Raw genomic sequence first — 20826 nt, forward strand, 5'->3', positions numbered from 1 at the left:
GGCTTGGTGTTCTGATTTTTTGGTCCCGATGCCCACCCCTACTAGAGAACCTAGAAAACTAACAAATACATTTTAAAACTAATCAATGATGTCCGCATTACCTCTGATTTTTATGAGAGACTAGAATGTTTAACAAATTATGCCATGAGTTTGGGTAAACCTATTGCAGAAATTGCCATTGTATAGAAAGTTCTCTGGGTCTTACCAAAAGAGGTTTCAAGCAAGGATTTTTTGGCTGCGAATAACATTTTCCTAAAATAATAATTAATTATGTATAAAAACATAATTTTACAACTGCATTTCATTAGCAAAACAATTTGATAACATTGCAAGTGTATGCCAATCCTGGATAGCACACTTTGCTGGGCGATGGATACATTTTATTTGCACATGTTATGCCAAATCAAAGGTCTAAATTCTAATTCCAGAGGCAGAAAGAAATAAATCATAGCATAAACTATAAAGCATCAAACTCCTGCAATGCTAACATGGTAGAGCCAGAATCACACAGTACCTATAAGTCTGAGAGAATCACATCCAACTTCAGCACCATGAAATTAAAGGGCAGCCGGTGCGAGGCTGCTGCCATTGCGAGGTCTAAGGATAGGCAGATGTACACACAGCCCTGTGAAGAGACTGTTTCTTGTTTCAAACCTGCAACCTCCATTGAGACTTAGAAGTCAGGCAGTTCGAAACACGAAACAGCTCCTCTCATTGGTTTTGATGAAGTTTCAAGCTAAATGCCTGCAAGGAGAGAAGAACTTCTTTTAATCTCTCCTTGGCCTGTTCATCAATCAAGTTGCCATCACTGTCAAACTTTGCAGGAGGCTGGAATGCGTTCAAGAAAAACTCGGGCTTGTTAATGAAATGAAGGTCAAGAAACACTCCAACTTGGCGAAGATGATATTGCGATCGTCCACCGCCAAAGTCGCCTCCGGCACTTACAATTGCGGCAGCCTTATCAGCCCAAACATTTGGTGGTCTTGACGCCCAGTCAATTGCATTCTTTAGAGGTGCTGGTATATATAGCGGAGGTTAAAAACTGTTTAGGCAGTTGATGCAGAAACTTGCCAATAAACCAAATTAAGATAGTGATCAAACTCCATATACAGTGAATTTGAATTTCAATAACATTAAAGTCAAAAAAGCACTTCTGTTCAGTGTATCGCAAAAGCACTTCTGTTTAGTGGATCACAAAAGCATTTATGTTTTTTAGTGGATCACAAAAGCATCTCTGTTTTTTTTAATGAAAGTTTTTTCGTTTTGATAACATGCTAACAAGTACGTTGTATTTATTAACGTATTTTAACAAAACAGCATGGCCCATCAAGTATTAATATTGATATGTATATTATATATATAAAGGCAAAGAATGGTCAAACAATTTTTTTTTTTTTTTTTTGGCCAACGAAGAGAGTTTTATTAAGACGAATAGCAAGGTTTACATCACTAGCTAAAATATCAAAAATCCACTCAAGCCACACTTGTTCCCAAACGTGGTTACCACCTACTCTAGATACAAAGAATGGTCAAACATTCAAATACGATAAAATGCACTTGGTTAATAAAAATATTAAGAAATGAAATATTCATTAAATAAGGATAATATAGTAAATTAACAATTCCCATATTAAAAATAATAAAAACAAAAAACAAAAAACAAAATAAGAACACGTCCTAATTTCATGAGACACACCTAGACCCATTTTCTCTTTCTTATAAACAAAAAACCAAAAAATAATAATAATAACCAACGGAAAAAAAACCAATTGGAATTAAAGAACTAAGATTGAAAAAAAAAACCAATTGGCACATTAAGGAACTAATTATTATCATGTCCATACCATTTATAAGAAAATGAGTTTGGCCCCATTAAAGATTTTATGTTAAGAATTGGTTAAAGACTTCATATCTCAACTATTGTTTGCATGTATGATATATATATATAAAGGACAAAAAGTAATTTTTGGTTCCTCTAGTTTGCCGGTTTTATCACTTTGGTCCCCGTAGTTTCGTTTTGTCAATCTTATGCCTGTAATTTTATATTCATATCAATTTAAGAACACGTACAAGCCTGGTCAAATTTCCAATTTTGTTACAGCTTGACCATAACATGGAGAGGTATTTTTGTCCATTCGAGCCAAATTCCTCCCACTTCACCAAAATTTGAATTCAATTAACATATCTAATGAATGCTTGAGATTAAAACTCTTTAACTATTCCTCCCATTAGTCATATCATGTATCAACCAAGGGCGGCCTTAGTATGGTGCAAGTGGTGCCACCGCACAAGGGCCCCGAATTTTTTTAACTTTATATTATATATATTAATATTATAAACACTCTATATATACTCCAGTGTGCAACAGTTTGATACAAGAGTGTATTTGGTGGAGCTGATTTCTAGCAAGGTCATTCTATTTGAATTTTTCTTCTTTTTTCATTATAACAACAAAATTTAAAATAGTTTTTCAAAAAATACATAAGCACGTGAAAAAATAAATAAATAAAACAAGGGGAAAGATCCAACTAAACCTATTTGAATTTTTTTTTTTTTTTCATTATAACAGAAAAAATTAAAATAGTTTTTTTTTTTAACATAAGCACGTGAAAGGGGGGGGGGGGGGGGGAGGGGAAGGTGGGGAAGAGAAAAGATCCAACTAAACTAACAACATTATATATCACACCCATACGCTTTCTCCTACAAACAAAAAAAAAGTACATTCAAAACAAAACCAAAACAAAAATTCATGTCATTCTTCTTTCTCTTGAACTTTTTTTTTTTTTTTTTTACCGAACATACTAATATTTAACTTTATCAAATGAAAGCATTAAAAAATTTATGAATTTGATTTGTGATTGTTATTACATGCTAATTGATGAATTAGCATAACAACCAAATTTAAAATAGTTTTAAAAAAAAATAATAAGCAGGTGAAAAAAAAAATTAAACAAGGGGAAAGATCCAATTAAATTAACAACATTATATATCACACCCATACGCTTTCTCCTAAAAACAAGAAACAAAAAAGTATTTTCTTCCACTCATAACAAAACCAAAATAGAAATTCATGCCATTCTTCTTTCTCTTGAACTCCTTTTTTTTTACCGAACATATTCGTATTCAACTTTATCAAATGAAAACATTAAAAAAATTTATGAATTTGATTTTTGATTGTTATTACATGCTAATTGATGAATTTTAGTTATAAAAAAATTATTTTATGATATTAAGTTATGACCAAAAAAAATTTTAATATTTTAATATTAAATTATGTGAAAGCTCTAGTTTAAGTTTCGTACAAAGTCCTCAAAATCTCAGACGAACCCTGGTATCAACACACACAAGTAGTCGCCATAAAAACAAAATAAAAAACACACGAGTAGTGTGTGGGTGTGTCATCTCCTGAAAAGTAAACGAATGTGGCAATATCCATCATTATTACAACATTAATTAAATAATTATCTAATTTCCAAACGCTTTTGTGACTTTGATCATCAAAGGTTAGGCAGTAAGGGCATGCATTGTCCAATTGCAAATTAATTATAAATAAATAAATAAATAAGAGAATAATAATAAAAATTATACCGGTGAAGGAGTAATTGTACTCGGGAGAAGCAAAGAGGATGCTATCAGCTTCCAGAATCTTCTGACGAAAAGCTTCGATGGCAGGTGGAAAACTCCCCTCGCCTTCCAGATCTGTATTCAGCAGTGGCAACGGTGAGATGTCTATGTACTCTATCTGCAGGCCGTTGATCGACGTCTTGCTTATCTCAATCGCTACAAACCCAAAAACGACGCCATTCAATTGGAAGAAAAAGAAAAAAAAGAAAAAAAATGGCGGTAAAGTAACTGACCAGAGCGAATTAGACCACGGTTGTAGGAAGATTTACGAAGAGACCCAGAAAGAGCTGCAACTCTTATGAGCGATGATGCGGAAACGGAAGCAGCCTCCATTTTGTTTTCTGGTTTATCTCTATTCTTCTTCTTCTTCTTCTTCACTAGTCTCTAATAAGTGGAAGAAAAGAGCCAAAACTAAAGGCTTATTGCTTTTTCAACGTGACTGTATTTTATTATTGATTTAAAGATTATCTATGCAAAATAAATTCAAATGTAGTCCACCACTAAATTAAGGGTTGTCATTATTGTGTTCTTAAAGAAGCTTCGTATTTTAGACGAATTTAGCTATTGGGCTATATGGGCTATAGCCCATGCCGATTGTTCTTTTTTAATTGCTTATCTGCTTATCTCATTCAAAATTGTTGGGTGCGAATAACATTTTACTAAAAGTAAAGAAAATTAAATAAGCGATAGTTTTTTATTGATAAAGAAACAAAAGTACAAAGTACTGATGTGATGTACTAAATATGGATAAATCTTCTCTAGTGACCAAAACGCAACACATATTGAATTGATTTGGAGAGAATCACGCACAATCCAAAGAACTAAAATTCGTGATTCAGGGACTAGAAGCACGTGTACTCAAACTTACAATAAAGATTTGTCGTGCAACGGTAAAAATAACAAATCTGTATCTAAAGCCAAAGCTAAATACAAATGAAACAATCTAGAGATAAGACAAACCACAAAAAAAACTCCTAAGAATTTCTAGACTCAAACAAAATAAAAAGCACAACAACCACTCCACATCCTTCCACATCCTTCCGAGCAATCCGAAGAGAGACATACTGGCTAAACCCATAGTGCCGCACCTACTAGACCTAAACCCGACGCATTAGTTATGTACGAAAACATAATTTTACAATTGCATTTCATTAGCAAAACAATTTGATAACATTGGAAGTGTATGCCAATCCTGGATAGCGCATACTTTGCTGCGATGGATACATTTTATTAGCACACGTTATGCCCAGAGAAACATAAACACAAATCAAAGGTCTAAATTCCAATTTCAGAGGCAGAAAGAAATAAATCATAGCATAAACTATAAAGCGTCAAACTCCTGCAGTGCAAACACGGTAGAGCCTGAATCACACAGCACCTATAAGTCTGAGAATCACATACAACTTCAGCACCATGAAATTAAAGGGCAGCCGGTGCGAGGTCTAAGGACAGGCAGATGTACACACAGCCCAGTGAAGAGACTGTTTCTTGTTTCAAACCTGCAACCTCCATTGAGACTTAGAGGTCAGGCAGTTCGAAACATGAAACAGCTCCTCTCATTGCTTTCGGCGAAGTTTCAAGCTCAATGCCTGCAAGGAGAGAAGAACTTCTTTTAGCCTCTCCTTAGCCTCTTCATCAATCAAGTTTCCATCACTGTCAAACTTTGCAGGAGGCTGGAATGCATTCAAGAAAAACTCGGGCTTGTTAATGAAATGAAGGTCAAGAAAAACTCCAACTTGGCGAAGATGATATTGCGATCGTCCACCGCCAAAGCCGCCTCCGGCACTTACAATTGCGGCAGCCTTATCAGCCCAAACATTTGGTGGTCTTGACGCCCAGTCAACTGCATTCTTTAGAGGTGCTGGTATATATAGAGGAGGTTAAAAAACATTCAGGCAGTTGATGCAGAAACTTGCCAATAAACCAAATTAAGATAGTGATCAAACTCCATATACAGTGAATTTGAATTTCAAATTCAAATTATGGAACTAGATTAGTCCATTCATCATAATTAAATGCTGGCCAACTTCATGCATTAGCAATTAGCCTGCTTAACTAATTCTTTTATTTAAAACAAATTCAATCAATATGTATGTAAGGTAATGAAATGCGTCACAAAAGTCCCAAAAGAACTTCTGTTTAGTGGATCACGAAAGCATTTATGTTTTTTAGTGGATCACAAAAGAATCTCTGTTTTTTTTTAATGAATTTTTTTTCTTTTTGATAACATGCTAACAAGTATATTGTATTTATTAACATATTTTAATAAAGCAGCATGACTCATCAAGTAGTGGTGGTATGCGTTTATTAATATTGATATTATTACTACAACTGTATATAAAAGCAGAGAATAGTTAAACATTTAAATAAGAGAAAATGGGCTTAGTTAATAAAAATACTAATTCATTGGCACATGCGTACCTTTAATATTTTATTTTTAGAAATAAGAAAAGATAACATGGGTAGTTATGTTCCATAGAAGTAGGACATATTATTTGATTTTGTTTTTAATTTTAATTTTTTAATATGAAAAAAATGTGAATTTCCATATTATCCTCATTTAATTAATAATTTCAACTCTAATGTTTGAATTAACCAATGGTATTTTTCTGATATTCTGAAAGTTTCATCGTTCCTTCTTTTTGCCTTGATATATTGTTTGAAATTTCATCCAACGGTGAGTCACCATAAATCTCTTGGACCCCTTGTAATCTAAGAGATCGGGACTGTATATATATATTAAGAAATGAAATATTCATTAAATAAGGATAATATAGTAAATTAACAATTTACATATTAAAAATATTAAAAATTAATAACATGAGTCCTAACTTCATGAGACACACCTAGACCTATTTTCTCTTTCTTAAAAATAAAAAAAATAATAAATAAATAAATAAAAACCAATTAGAATTAAAGAACTTCGATTGAAAAAAAACCAATTTACACATTAAGGAACTAATTATTATCATGTCGATACTATATATAAGAAAATGAGATTGGCCCATTAAAGATTTTATGTTAACAATTGGTTAAAGACTTCATATCTCAACTAGTATTTGCATGTATGATATATAAAGGTCAAAAAGTAATTTTTGGTTTCTTTAGTTTGCCAGTTTTATCATAGTTTTGTTTTGTCAATCTTATGCATGTAATTTTTTATTAAGATCAATTTAAGGATACGTTACATACTCTTGTCAAATTTCCAATTCCGTAATATGGAGGGGTATTTTTTTCCATTCGAGCCAAATTCCTCCCACTTGACTTCACCAAAATTTGAATTCACTTAACACATATCTAATGAAAAAAATACTCTTTAACTATTCCTCCCATTACTCATATCATGTATTATCAACACACACAAGTAGTCGCCATCAAAACAAAATAAAAAACACACGAGTAGTGTGTGGGTGTGTCATCTACTGAAAAGTAAACGAAAGTGGCAATATCCATCATTTTTACAACATTGATTAAATAATTATCTAATTTCCATTAAAATGCAATAAATAGAAAGAAATGCTTTTGTGACTTTGATCATCAAATTCAAAATCATTATTTAAAAAGAAAAAGAAAAGAAGAGAAAAATAATTAAAAAAATAAAAAAATTATACCGGACATGGAGTAATTGTACTCAGGAGAAGCAAAGAGGATGCAATCAGCTTCCAGAATCTTCTGACGAAACGCTTCGATGGCAGGTGGAAAACTCCCCTCGCCTTCCAGATCCGTGTTCAGCAGTGGCAACGGTGAGATGTCTATGTACTCTATCTGCAGGCCGTTGATCGACGTATTGCTTATCTCAATCGCTACAAAACCCAAAACGACGCCGTTCAATTGGAAGAACCAAAAAAAAATTAAAAAAATAAAAAAAATTTGCAGTAAAGTAACTGACCAGAACGAATTAGACCACGGTTATAGGAAGATTTACGAAGAGACCCAGAAAGAGCTGCAACTCTTATGAGCGATGATGCGGTAACGGAAGCAGCCTCCATTTTCTTTTCTGGTTTATCTCTATTCTTCTTCTTCTTCTTCACAAGTCTCTGAGTGGAAGGAACACAAATATATAAATAAAAGAGAGAAAAGAGCCAAAGCTAAAGACTTATTTTATTGTTTTTTGACGCATCGTTCGGGGAAGAATCCAGCTATTGGGCTGCCATGCCGATTCTTCTTTTTTAATTGTCTCTCTCTAACCCATGCATTTGTTTTTTTTTTAAATTTGCAATACCTATGTTCTCTTTCTCTCTCTTCTTCTCCTCATTTCTCTCTTTTTCCTCCTTATTTCTATTTTTTTTTTTCGGGTCTATCTTTTTTCTCTCACTATTGAAATTTCTTGCGTCCGTAAAGTGAATTTAACCCAAGCAGTTTTCAAATCCTGGATTCATCCGCCTAAATGTCTTAATGACATTCAAGTTGTTTTAATTTTTCGCAAGCATGATCGAAGACTTGAAAAATAGAATATTCATATTATTGAAATAAAATGTGTCCTTTAAATAATATTATTCAAAGAATCCTAATATAATAGGATCATATATATATATATAGTCCCCTTCTATTGAGGGATCCCTCAAATAAAATTATTTGAGGGACGCCCTTTAGGGTACCCTACAATTTTTTTCTCAATGATCCAAACCATTTATTTTTTAGGTGTTCATTTATAGATCATCCTTACAAAAAATTAGACAAATCGGAAACCGTTTCAACATCCAATTGTGTCTTACAAAATCAATGAACACAGTGCTTCAAGAAAATGCTAAAATTTCAATAACTTAATTAAGTGGTCAAATGATATCGGATTTAAGTGATTTTTTGTAGAGATGATCTTTGAATGAGTATCTACAAAATAGACGGTTTGGATTAGTGAAATACAATCCGGAGTGGGGCCTACAAGGGGTGTCCCTCAAATAAGTATTTGAGAGATCCCTCAATGGAAGCTCTCTGTATATATATATATATATATATATAGTCAGTCCAATGCAGTCCCACCCATTAAACGTAGCTTTAAAATTCAATTCTACTAAAATTTATTATCTATTTTACCTAAATTTTTTGAATGTTGATCTGGTAGAGTTTGGATTGTAATATTTGAAGTATCAAAGTCAGAACATATATTGGGGCCACAAATAATATATGTTATACTTGCACCCCCGTCTCAATTACGTTGCATTACTTTAATTAATCAAAGTTTTTACATTATTAAAACACAAACTCCTTATTATAAACACACACACACATATATATATATATATATATCAACCAATGGACAATCCAATTCCCGAGTCTTGATTTAGGGTCAATAATTCTTGATAAATTTGAGATACCATCACAGTAGCATTCCCGTTACATGTAAATTCTTTTCTAATATTAGATTTTTAGTTGTAAGTCAAGTTTCATGAAGTAATTTAAAATATGATTGAATTTCATGAAATTGTAAAGATGAGAGTAATTTTTACATGAAGTTGTAAAAATTTGGTGGGAATTTGTTGTTGGTGTTGGGCATTGAGAAGGATTAGGAAATTTTTTTTGCAAAGGTAAAAAAGAAGTCGCCAGACTAGAGGGCTTTTGATACCACAAAAGATTCAAAACACAAGCAAATATGTTTGTCCAAAATTCACATTGAAGTTGTGTGTTTTCTCATGTATATTTGTATACAAATAGTTCCTAGACATATCAACTGTTATCATGGTAATTCAAATACATCGAGCCAATCATAGTAAACAGTTTCTGATTGAGGTACTGTTTGAGATTGCTTTTTTTTCGTCAAAAACTTACTTTATTTTAAAGTTAAGCCGTTTAAGGTATTTAGTAAAAATAAAATATCTCAATTATTTTAAAAGCGTTCTGAATAACTTTTTAAAACTGCTTTCAAAAGAAGTAGAGATGAGCTTTTAATGAATTTTTTTAATTCCCAAAATACCACCATTAATTTTTAATAATGACACAATCTCTACCACCACCTTCATCACCTCTGCCACCACCACCACCATCACCATCACCATCACCGCCACCGCCACATCCTCCTCCTCCACCACCAACACCAACACCACCACCACACCGCCACCGCCGCCACCACCCCCTCCCAATCTTCACCACCTCCACCTCCACCTCATATCCACAACCGCCAATCCCACCACCACCACTATCTCAACCATCATCTCCACCTTCATCACCACCACCACCTCTTTCACTACCACCTTCACCCCCATCTCTTTTACCACCACCTGCACCACCACCACTACCACTACATGATTAGTGCATAACATTTTCAATATTATGTTTATTTTAGTTATTGTTTACAGTTACAACATTTTTATATTAAAATTTACCAAAAGGTTTTGACACTGTTTTTTGTACTAACAACACTTTAAAAATATTGTTTACCAAACATGGAGCTGCTTTACTTTACAACTAATTATTTTCAAAGCACAACAAAAACAACTTTTTTTTAAAAGTGACAGCAATTCCAAAATTGCCGTGAGTGAAAAGAATTCAAATTCAAATCACATATCCATCAGGACATTGAAATTCAAGCCGTTAACTTATTCAACCGAGAGAGAGAGAGAGAGAGAGAGAGAGAGAAGGGGTAAGCTTGTTTTAAATCCAGTTAGGCGTAACTTGTAATTACACTTTTTTCTTAAATTTTTGTGGTTGGTAATCATGGTTGCCGACTACGGGGTGTAACCACTTTTTTTTTTTTATAAATTAAAAAAAATATATTGATTTAAATATAAAAACTATATATGGTTTGATTAAGTGGTTATCCAATGCTGGTTTCATTAAAGCGAACACCTGCCTTGGTCGTATAACTAACTGAAAAACTGTACAGTGTAACGACAAGTTTGCTACTGTCGTTCTTTCTTACATGCCAAAAATAACCTAATACAGATACGTACAGAAATGGGATGCCTCCGTTCCTAACTGTTGCAACAAATTATGTATGCCTGGCGTATATATATGTATATACGAATTACATGCATAAAAATTTCATTGTCTCTCTCTCTTGCTCTCGTTCTTAGTCTCGTTGTATAAGGCTTCCGGATACGAATGTAATTCGGAAATCAGGAAGAGGAAGAGGAGAACGACGGCGCTGCTATACATATAAACATAATGGGTAGTGTAACTGGTACAAGGTCATACGCAGGGGAATCTTATACTGTATTCGCCGACTCAAAAGATGAACTAAGGGCATGTTATAACAAGACAATATCCCCAACTGGGCTATGGCGTGTGGAGAATCCGTTGATGCAAGCTCTCCCAGTCACTGTTATAAAACTCGTCATGGCCATGGTCAGCACTCGTCTTGCTATGCTCCTACTCAAACCCTTCTACCAACCGCGTATTGTTGCCGACATTCTTGTGAGTTCTGCATGCATCCATATCCTTAGTAATTAACAATGGCTTTTCTTTTGATAAAAAATAGAGATGTTTGGTAGAAGGACCGTGTACTTCTAAAAGAGATGGTACAGTAAAAAATTATGTTCGTAATAGAAGTAATAGGTGCGTTATTTTTTCAACGTAAAATTGTATGTAGACTATTATATTTATAAAACAATAATATAATAGATAATTAATCACGTATACTTCTTAAATATGAATTTATTGTTAAATTTATAAAAAAAGTTTTCAAATTAATTCCTACATCTATTTGGAGATCTTTCCAAATTCAAGTGTGTCATTATTTACACTCCAATTAAAATTGTCTCTATATTGGTTCCTACATTATAATATACAAAATGCAATAAGGCTTAGTTGGGAGTATTTTAGGAATCGAGAAAGTACAAGAAATTCGATTTTGTGCTTGATTAGGTAACTTGACGAATTGGGTCCTAGTTATCGGATTTTATTTAGAAGAAAACAGGATTTTATTCAAACAAAAATAAAGAGATAGGTTGTAGTTGGGGAAAAATGACTTTCAAGAAGTTAAGCTAAATTTACTATAAAAAGAATATTTGTTGTTAACTTATGGATTAATCGTTAGAATTAATTTTCAGGGTGGCTTTTTAATGAGTCGGAATATGAGGGGTGATTTGTACCCACAACTATTTCCCATAAGTAACACGGTGGTTGCCGAGACCTTAGCAAACTTAGCACTCGTTTACCACATGTTCCTGGTGGGTTTAGAGCTTGACTTCAAACCAATACTACGTGCTCGTAGGAAGGCTGTCAGCATTGCCCTTACTGGCATGGTCTTTTCCTTCCTTACTGGTTGGGTCTTGTATCGTTATATACTCCTCAAAGACTTCGCTAAACAAACAAAAAACATGGGCACTAAGGACGGCTCATTCTTTTGGGGAATTACTCTTGCCACAACCAACTTCCTGGACCTTGCCAAACTCCTTGCTGATCTCAAACTTCTCTATTCTGATGTTGGAGGACTCGCCTTGTCTGCCTCCGTTATCTCCGATTTGTGTTCATGGATTCTTCTTTTGCTTGGAATGGCAATAGTGAAAAGTAGACCATTGCTTACTGTGGGGTCCACCTTGGCTTTTGTAGGACTCTGTGTTTTTGTAGTACGACCAGCTCTCGTGCGGATCATTAATCGCCGGAGGGGAGCACAGGAGAATGGCAACGATAATGAGCTTGCATGTTATGTTATGGCCGGAGTGGTGCTTTGCGGGTTAATCACCGATGCATGCGGGTCCCACTCCATCGTAGGGCCTTTTGTATTGGGAATCATTATGCCTAAGGGAGAGTTCTCAAGCATGCTTACAGAGAATATGGGAAATTTCGTGCGTGAGATTCTGATGCCCTTCTTCTACTTGATCAATTCCAGAAGACTGAGTTTCTCTGATATTCTGAATACGAAAGATCCAGAGGAGGCAAAAACAGGGACTAACATATATCGTGTAGTGTTAATAAACCTGGTTTCCTACGCAGCAAAAATCGTGAGCACTTTCGTTGCCTGCGTATTGAACAAAATGTCACCTCGAGATAGTCTGACTGTTGGAGTACTCATGAACACCAAAGGCCTATTGGCACTCATCATACTTAACTCTGCTCGAGACTTAAAGGTACGTACGGTGCATGCATATTCATATGATATTTTGCAAGGTTTATATGGTTTATAATGAACGAATGACAATTGTGTAGATCTTGAACAAACAATCATTCACACTAATGACGGTGGTGATTTGGATTATGACATTTTTCGTGGGGCCGTTTCTTGCCCTTTTTTACAAGTCAAGTGCTAGGCCTTTGGTGCAATACAAACAGAGGAACGTACGAAGCGTTGGACCTAATACCGAGCTTCGAATCCTTGCATGCACCCACACCTCACGGAAAATGTCTGGCATTATCGACCTCATTGATAGTTCTAACCCAACCGAAAAATCCCCTATTCATGTCATTGTCACACACCTCGTGGAGCTAACTGGCCATGCTTCAGCCATGTTGGTTGTGCACAACACTTGCAAACCGAGTAGCACAAACACAACAACCAATGATGCACACTCAACGGACTACGACTCCTCAAATGGCTTTCAACTCTATGCCCAACAAAGAGAAGGAATCGTCACGGTGCAAACAATCACCGCCGTGTCCCCTTATGCCACGATGCATGAGGACATATGCAACCTGGCTGAGGAGAATCGTGTTTCCCTCATAATCATCCCCTTCCACAAACAATCTGCCATATCGGATGGAGGAGCAGCGATACAAGATTCAAACTACTCGCATTTAAAATGCCTCAACAACAACTTGATTGCACATGCGCGCTGCTCTGTGGCTGTTTTTGTGGATCATGGTCTCGGTACGTCCAACTCCGGCCACCACTTTGCCATTCTCTTCATCGGAGGGGAAGATGACCGTGAGGCTTTAGCATATGCAGGGAGGATGGTCGGGCATCCTAGGGTTATGATAACAGTTATACGATTTAACTTTAACTCAAATAAAGGGGCACCGAAAGTTTACTCTAATGATAATGATGATGTGGATGATAGCGATAGCGACAGTGATGGTGATGGTGATGATGAAATTTTGGTGGCAATGACAAGTTCTGGGAAGCAAAAAAAACTTGATGACTTGTTCATAGATGAGTTTAGGTTGAGGTCAATAAGCGATGACTCCCTAGAATTTTTAGAGAAGTCAGTAACAAGTTGGGAACAAACTCTCACACTAATAAGTGCAATGGAAGGTGACTATGACATGTTCATAGTTGGAAGAAGCCATGGGAGCAACTCAATCGACACCTCCACAATGTTACTAGAATGTAGCGACGCTAATGAGATGGGAGTTCTTGGAGATGCATTGGCATCTTCGACCTTTTCGGGTAGTACATCCATTCTTGTAGTGCAACAGGGTGAGGATTTAGATATTGTTTAAGGGTTTAAGGGTTTGAGGGTTTGAGGAAATGGGATCCACTCACATTTGGAATTTTTTTGCCGACATAGACTTGTGTCGATGATCTTTCGTCGAGAGAGGTTTTTTTTTTCTTTTTCGAAAAACAAATTAAATATATAAAATTAGTTTCTTTACTTTTGTTTTTTGGCTACTTCTTTAATTTAATATATGTAATTAAGTCATATCTTGGCCTTTTTGAATTACTTTAATTAGTAATTATATTTTAATTATTATTTAATATATAAAAAATTAAAGAAAAAGTCCACAAAATAATTTATTTCTATTTATTAAGTCTTTTGTGAATTCGTTTGGGTGTCTCAATTAAATTTCTCCATAGCCCAAGAGCCTTATCAATTACTATGAGGCCATTACTCGAGTAACTATTGTCCCTTTTTGATTTTTTTACTTTTCCAGAGTTATTGCTCATATAAAGATTTTAGCACTTTCACGTTTAATAATGTATTATCCGTTGCCTCGCCACCACTAATAACGATAGAGAAACTCAGAGAATTTAAAGAGAAAGCAAAATGGAAATAGAAGAAAGAAAGAAAACCACCATGGCTAGTCGACAAGATCTTGAAATCGTGGGTCTTCTTGGGGTTCTAGATTTATTCCGACTAGATCCATGTCATGCGATCTCAATATGGTAGGAACCATTGTTCGATAATGGCATAGGTTGTATGATGTCAAAGTGGGTACGTTTTAGAAATTTTGGGGTTTGGAAATTTGGGTTGTTGATTTGTAAACGAACATCATAGCTGGACCCGATGCAGTCTAGAAATTTGTGGGGTGGAGTTCAAGTCGAAGTTGAATTGGATTGGATGGAGAAAATAAATAAAAGTTAACTAGGGAAGAGGAGCCATAGAAGCGTACCTACAGTAGAATCGGAGCCATGAATAGTTCAACAAGGAGGGGAGAGGAGAGAAAGGAGACGCCAAAATCAAAGCAAAGTACAAGAAGACACTCACGAGTGTCAATGAGTGAAGTGGATTTCGAAAATAGAAGTAGATTTCAAAAGCTATTTGCAAACCCCATTTCCAGAGGCCATGAACACTCTCAGACAAACCAAAGAGAAAATTATGTTTTCCAAAATGTGCAAATGAAATAGATGAGGTATTAAAACTTTGATATGCAAAGCGATGGACATATTTTCTAAAAAAGAAGTAGCTTTCAAAATGAAATCTTGAAAACCCATTTCGATGTCATGAACACTCTCAAACAAACCAAATAGAAAACGAAGTTTTCCAAAATGGTGCAAACGAAAGAGATGAGAGATTAAAACTTTGATATGCAAAGTTATGGTCAGATTTTCTCAAAAAGAAGTAGCTTTCAAATGAAATATTGTCATCAACACTCTCAGACAAACCAAAGAGAAAAACCAAGTTTTCTAAAATGGTGGAAATGAAAGAGATGAGAGACGAAAACTTCATATTACTAACAAAAGTTTGAGAAATGAAATTTCAATGAAATCCCAAAAGGAATTCAAGAACCCATATGAACTCTTCTCTCCAAAAGTAAGACCTAATTTATGCACAATCTCTCACTAGAACTCTCTCTCTCTCTCTCTCTCTCTCTCTCTCTCTCTAAAAACCCATATGAAAAATGTAAAATGAGAGAGTTAATGAGTCCATACCAGCCCCGACCTTTTAGGTAGGTCAAAAGGACACTTGGGAGCCAATAATTGGACTTATAATAAGCAAAATCACGTGTCTTGGTTAAAAATCTAGTGTTGGAAATATTGGCCTATATGACTGGTCATCTAGACAAATTATTATGATGCAGATGCTGATTTTCCTAATGATGCCCATTATAAATGAATGCACAAATTATCATGTCCCGAACAAAACTTCAAAGCAAGCATACTCAAACTTTGAAGAAAGAACATGTTTCGACAGCATCAAGAAGCTCAAATACTGCAACGGCATTAGCTGGACAAACCTTACCGAATGGCAGATACTTCAACCCTACAATTCCCATTTGGGTCTTACATGTGGACGGCTCGACCAATCAACAAGGATGTGGCGCGGGTCTCGTCCTAACCGTGCCCGATGAGTTCAAGATTGAATATGCCCTCCATTTGAACTTCAGAACTTCCAATAATGAAGCCGTCCTTGCTGTCCTTGGGCTAGCAGAGGATATGGGTGCTGGGCAGATCAGCATACATAGTGATTCCCAACTCGTTGTCAACTAGGTGATAATTGACTTTGTCACCAAAGACGCATCCATGACGGCCTACGTATCGGCAACACATTAGCAACTTTGAAGATTCTTTGCCTATGAGATTTGACAAATACCAAGGGCTGAGAATAGTCACGTCGATGCCTTGGCAAGACTAGCTTTTGCCATAGACGATAAAATTAGGTGGCAGGTTCCCATAGAAATCTTGACACAACCAAGCACATCCGATTCCGCAGTATGTGTCGTACGGTATGTTGATACCCGGATGTTCCCCATCTACTCTTACTTGGCGAACAACATCCTACAAAATGACAAAGCCCAGGCACGAAAGATATGATACTGATCGGCAAGGTATACAGTCATCAATGACGTCCTCTACAAATGTGGCTACACTACCCCTTATCTCAAGTGTATCACTTCTGAATAGGGGTACTACGTCCTTCGGGAAATTCACGGGGGCTTCTACAGTGATCACTCTAGCTCCCGTTTCCGGCTAACAATGCATAGCGACGCAATCGATCTGGTAAATGCTGGAGATTCGGCAACATAGCCCATGTACCTGCCGAACCTTTGACATCAATCGTAAGCCCATGGCCTTTTGCCCAATGGAGACTTGATCTCATCAGCCCAATGTCGCAGGGAAAAAGGCAAGTCAGGTACGCAGTGGTGGCTGTACACTACTTCACAAAGTGGGTAGAAGCTGAGGCACTGGCGACTATCACTGCAACAAGGATAGAAGATTTCTTATGGACTCACATCTACTGTCGATTAGATATCCCATATACAATCATCAGTGATGACAGCAAGCAATTTGATTCGGACCTCTTTTGACAATTTTGCGATCGCCTAAGGATCAATCTCTTCTTCGCCTTACCAGCTCATCCTCAGTCAAATGGGTGAAGACTCCTCTAAACGACAAACTTTCCCCCAAAGCCAATGAACAAGGATTTCACAAAAGACTTAATAAATAGAAATTAATTATTTTGTGGACTTTTTCTTTAATTTTTTTATATTAAATAATAATTAAAATGTAATTACTAATTTAAGTAATTCAAAATGGCTAAGATATTACTTAATTATATATATTAAATTAAAGAAGTTGTCCAAAAAACAAAAGTAAAGAAACTAAATTTATATTTTTTAAATTTTAAAAACCTCTCCCAACGAAAATTCGTCGGCACAAGTCTATGCTGACGAAATTTCCCAAATTAGATTTTCTTTGTAAAAAGTATAGCCGCGCAGCTATACTCTTTATAAATATAAAGGACGCGCCCAAAACCTAGGTGCCACGTGTCAAAACTATAAAGCTGGCCGGCTATACTATTTTTAAAATACATTAGCAAAAAAGAGTATAGCTGCACGGCTATACGATTTCTTAAAAAAATTCAAAAGAAATCTAGTATAGCCGGACAGCATATATGTATATATATAGACCCGCTCAGTGCCTGTGAGCCACGTGTCAAAAAAGTAAAGCCGTGCTACAATTTTAAAAAAATTTAGAAAAAAATAGTATAGCCGGGTGGCTATGCCGGTTTAGGAGATAAACCCTAAACCTCTCCCGACGACATTCAAACTAAAGTAAGATTTGACCAAAGTTTCAGGGGATACTACAGTAAATAAGCCTTTTATTTTTTATTTAATCAAATATATAAATACTATTTATTCACTAAGTAAATAATAATTAAGACATAACTACTAAATAAAGTAATTAAAAAAGAGAAATCAAGATTATCTTATTTAAAATGTATAGCGTGCGGCTATACGTTTAAAATATTCTATTTATAGAGTATAGCCGCACGGCTGTATAGTTAGAATATTCTATTTATAGAGCATAGCTGTTCGGCAATACTCTTTAAATTGAACAATATAGCCCCTCAGATATTCTCTTAAAATATCCTTTTTTAAAATTTTCTTTTTCATAATGAAATAATATCTTAGCCCTATTTAAATACTTTCATTAGTAATTATGTTTTAATTATTATTTTTTAGTGAATACTTAGTATTAAATATTTTAATAAAAATCCTAGAAATTTGGTTTTGTTACCCAAGTATTTTAGTATTCCAAAAATGGATTTTAGCCTGGAAACTTAAATCCAAGTCACAATATGATTCGACAATATCAACTACTTGTTGGAGTTTGATTGAAATACATGAACTTGAGTCTCACATTAGAAAAGAAGATAACGTATCTACTCATTAGTAGGCTTATGGTTAGGGTTCGAGGCTTCAGACAGGTTTTGGAACAAGTTCGGAATCTAGGGTTTTTGGTTCGAGACTTGGATTAATCCAAACTAATTTTGTATACTTTTTTTTTAAGTCCACAAAATAATTTAAAATAATTAATTACTATTTATTAAGTAATTTATGAAATGAATAAAATATTTAAATATTTAGTAAATAAATAATAATTAAAATATATATTACTAATTAAAGTAATTAAGAAAGGGTAAGATATTACTTAATTACATATATTAAACTAAAGAAGTTGGCCCAAAAAAAAGAAGTAAAGACACTAATTTTATAAGTTCAAAATTCAAATTTTTGACTTATTTATTTATTTATTTCAAAAAAAGTGAGAAACCTCTCCTAACGAAATTCAACTATGCCGACGCAATTTCATCGGGAGAGATCTAATCTGGCAAATTTTGCAGGACAGACCTGTGCCGACGAATAACGTACCTAGTACAACGTAACTGGACCTATCCTAGACCTGTCCTAGTGAAATTTTTTCAGGAATCCAACTACAAACCTCTTGTTAAAATCTACCTCAACTAACTGAGTTAGGTCCGGTCATGTCATACTAACCGTATATTGAGATTGAAACCTTAATCGAGTCATAAGTGGCCCATAGTAGGCTTATGTTTAGAATTCGAGGCAAGACAAAGGTTTTGGAACAAGTTTGGAAGCTCAGATTTAAGCTTCAAGTATAATATATTTAAAACACTTCGAGTATAGCCGCACGGCTATATGCTTCGAGTATAATATATTTAAAACAGGTATAGCCAGGCTGCTATACTATTTATTCAAAAAAAAATTATAAAAAGAGGACCCATCCATTTGCATTTTTTTACTTTATATATATATATTAATTTGCTAGTTTTGATATACATAAAGTTATTCTCTTATCCGAATGTCCACATGTTATTATAGTGCGGATGCTATTGTAAACAGACAGGAAAACAGAGAGGGATAGTACAAAATACATGGTGTTAACACGATAATAATGTTCGGATGTCCGCATAGGAAAATTTATGTATATATATATTCATTATAGATTTAAATTTTATAAAATAAATTATTTTTATTCAATATTATTCGAAAATTATTTGTATAATACGTGAATTTTGTGTGTATTATTGAAAATTTTGAACAAAACCAAGTGTATTAAACATGAAATTACGTACGTATGTGAACAATACGAGCATTAAATATGAAAAATACTAAATTCTCTATATGGGTAATAACTCTGGAAAAGTATAAATTCAAAAGTGGACAAATGGAGACACGAGTAATGGCCTAATAGTAATGGATAATGCAATAAACTACCGATAAACAAAAATCAAGGAAAACACTTTTTTCAAAAAGATCACAGTATCTTCGTTAAGTGTATAGCCGTTCATAAAACAAATTTTTACAGCAGCCCCGCTGTACAATTTTTAAAAAAAATTAAAAAAGAGGACCCCCCCAAGCGCCCAACTGCCGGCTAGTGTCAAAACAAGTATAGCCGCACGGCTATATGCTTTAAGTATATTTTATTTCAAAGGAGTTTAGCCTTGCGGTGATACTATTTATTCAAAAAAAAAAAATTATAAAAAGAAGACCCTTCCATTTGAATTTGTTTATACTTTATAGATATTAATTTGCTAGTTTCGATATATACTTTATGGATTTAAATTTTTGAAAATCAATTATTTTTATTCAATATTATGCTAAAATTATGTGTATAATACGTGAATTTTGTATGTATTATTAAACATTTTGTACAAAACTAAGTATATTAAACATGAAAATTACGTACATACTTGCACAATACGAGTATTAAACATGAAAATACTAAATTCTTTATACGGGTAATAACTCTGGAAAAATAAAAATTCAGAAGGGGACAATAGAGACATGAGTAATGGCCTAATAGTAGTGGATAATGCTCTAACTACCTATAAACAAAAATCAAGGAAAAACAATTTTTTAAAAAAGATCACAGTTTCTTTGTAAAGAGTATAGCCGTTCATTAAAAAAAATTGAAAAAACAAAGACCCCAGTAAAGCCGCGCGGCTATACGCTTTTTATATATAAAAAAATCCCGTGTATAGCCGGCTATACTATTTATTTCTAAAAATAAAAAAAAATAAAAAAAAGAGTGACTTAAGTTTTGTTGATGTGAGTCTCCTAATTAATCAAGGATATTTACTTCCTTAATTAATTAAGGGATTTACTTTCCTATTTTTTATATAGTTGATAAAGTATTGTTTAATTAGGATATACTTTCCTAATTCTTTATAGCACCCTGTAAACTCTTATATATAGAATATGAAGGTAAAAAGTCCCACATTGGAAGGTAGAAAATATCCTTGATTAATTAGGAGACTCACATCAACAAAACTTAAGTCACTCTTTTTTTTATTTTTTTTTATTTTTAGAAATAAATAGTATAGCCGGCTATACACGGGATTTTTTTATATATAAAAAGCG

At 34.4% G+C, this 20826-nt stretch overlaps 3 protein-coding genes across 4 annotated transcripts; 1 reads left to right on the plus strand and 2 right to left on the minus strand.

Moving 5' to 3' along the window:
* On the minus strand, window positions 253–4070 carry LOC18786642 (NADPH:quinone oxidoreductase). 2 transcript variants are annotated; one of them, XM_020557978.1, is made up of 3 exons: window positions 3858–4070; window positions 3589–3699; window positions 253–1016 (listed from the first exon to the last, which is right to left on the minus strand). In XM_020557978.1, exons 1-3 carry the CDS (start codon window positions 3955–3957, stop codon window positions 712–714), a joined length of 516 nt encoding a protein of 171 aa, XP_020413567.1. In that variant the 5' UTR covers window positions 3958–4070; the 3' UTR covers window positions 253–711. The 2 variants fall into 2 exon arrangements, with proteins under 2 accessions (XP_020413567.1, XP_007218445.1); XM_007218383.2 differs by having other exon boundaries at window positions 3589–3780; window positions 3858–4067.
* Window positions 4743–7672, minus strand: LOC18785030 (NADPH:quinone oxidoreductase). Its single transcript, XM_007219478.2, has 3 exons — window positions 7514–7672; window positions 7236–7427; window positions 4743–5485 (listed from the first exon to the last, which is right to left on the minus strand). Exons 1-3 carry the CDS (start codon window positions 7611–7613, stop codon window positions 5181–5183), a joined length of 597 nt encoding a protein of 198 aa, XP_007219540.1. The 5' UTR covers window positions 7614–7672; the 3' UTR covers window positions 4743–5180.
* LOC18786089 (cation/H(+) antiporter 15) lies at window positions 10726–13938 on the plus strand. The gene is made up of 3 exons (XM_007219544.2): window positions 10726–10974; window positions 11610–12629; window positions 12709–13938. The coding sequence occupies exons 1-3, from the start codon at window positions 10726–10728 to the stop codon at window positions 13936–13938; spliced, it is 2499 nt and encodes an 832-aa protein (XP_007219606.2).

The sequence above is a fragment of the Prunus persica genome, chromosome G2 (genome assembly GCF_000346465.2).
Source record: "Prunus persica cultivar Lovell chromosome G2, Prunus_persica_NCBIv2, whole genome shotgun sequence".
Classification (NCBI taxonomy): domain Eukaryota; kingdom Viridiplantae; phylum Streptophyta; class Magnoliopsida; order Rosales; family Rosaceae; genus Prunus; species Prunus persica.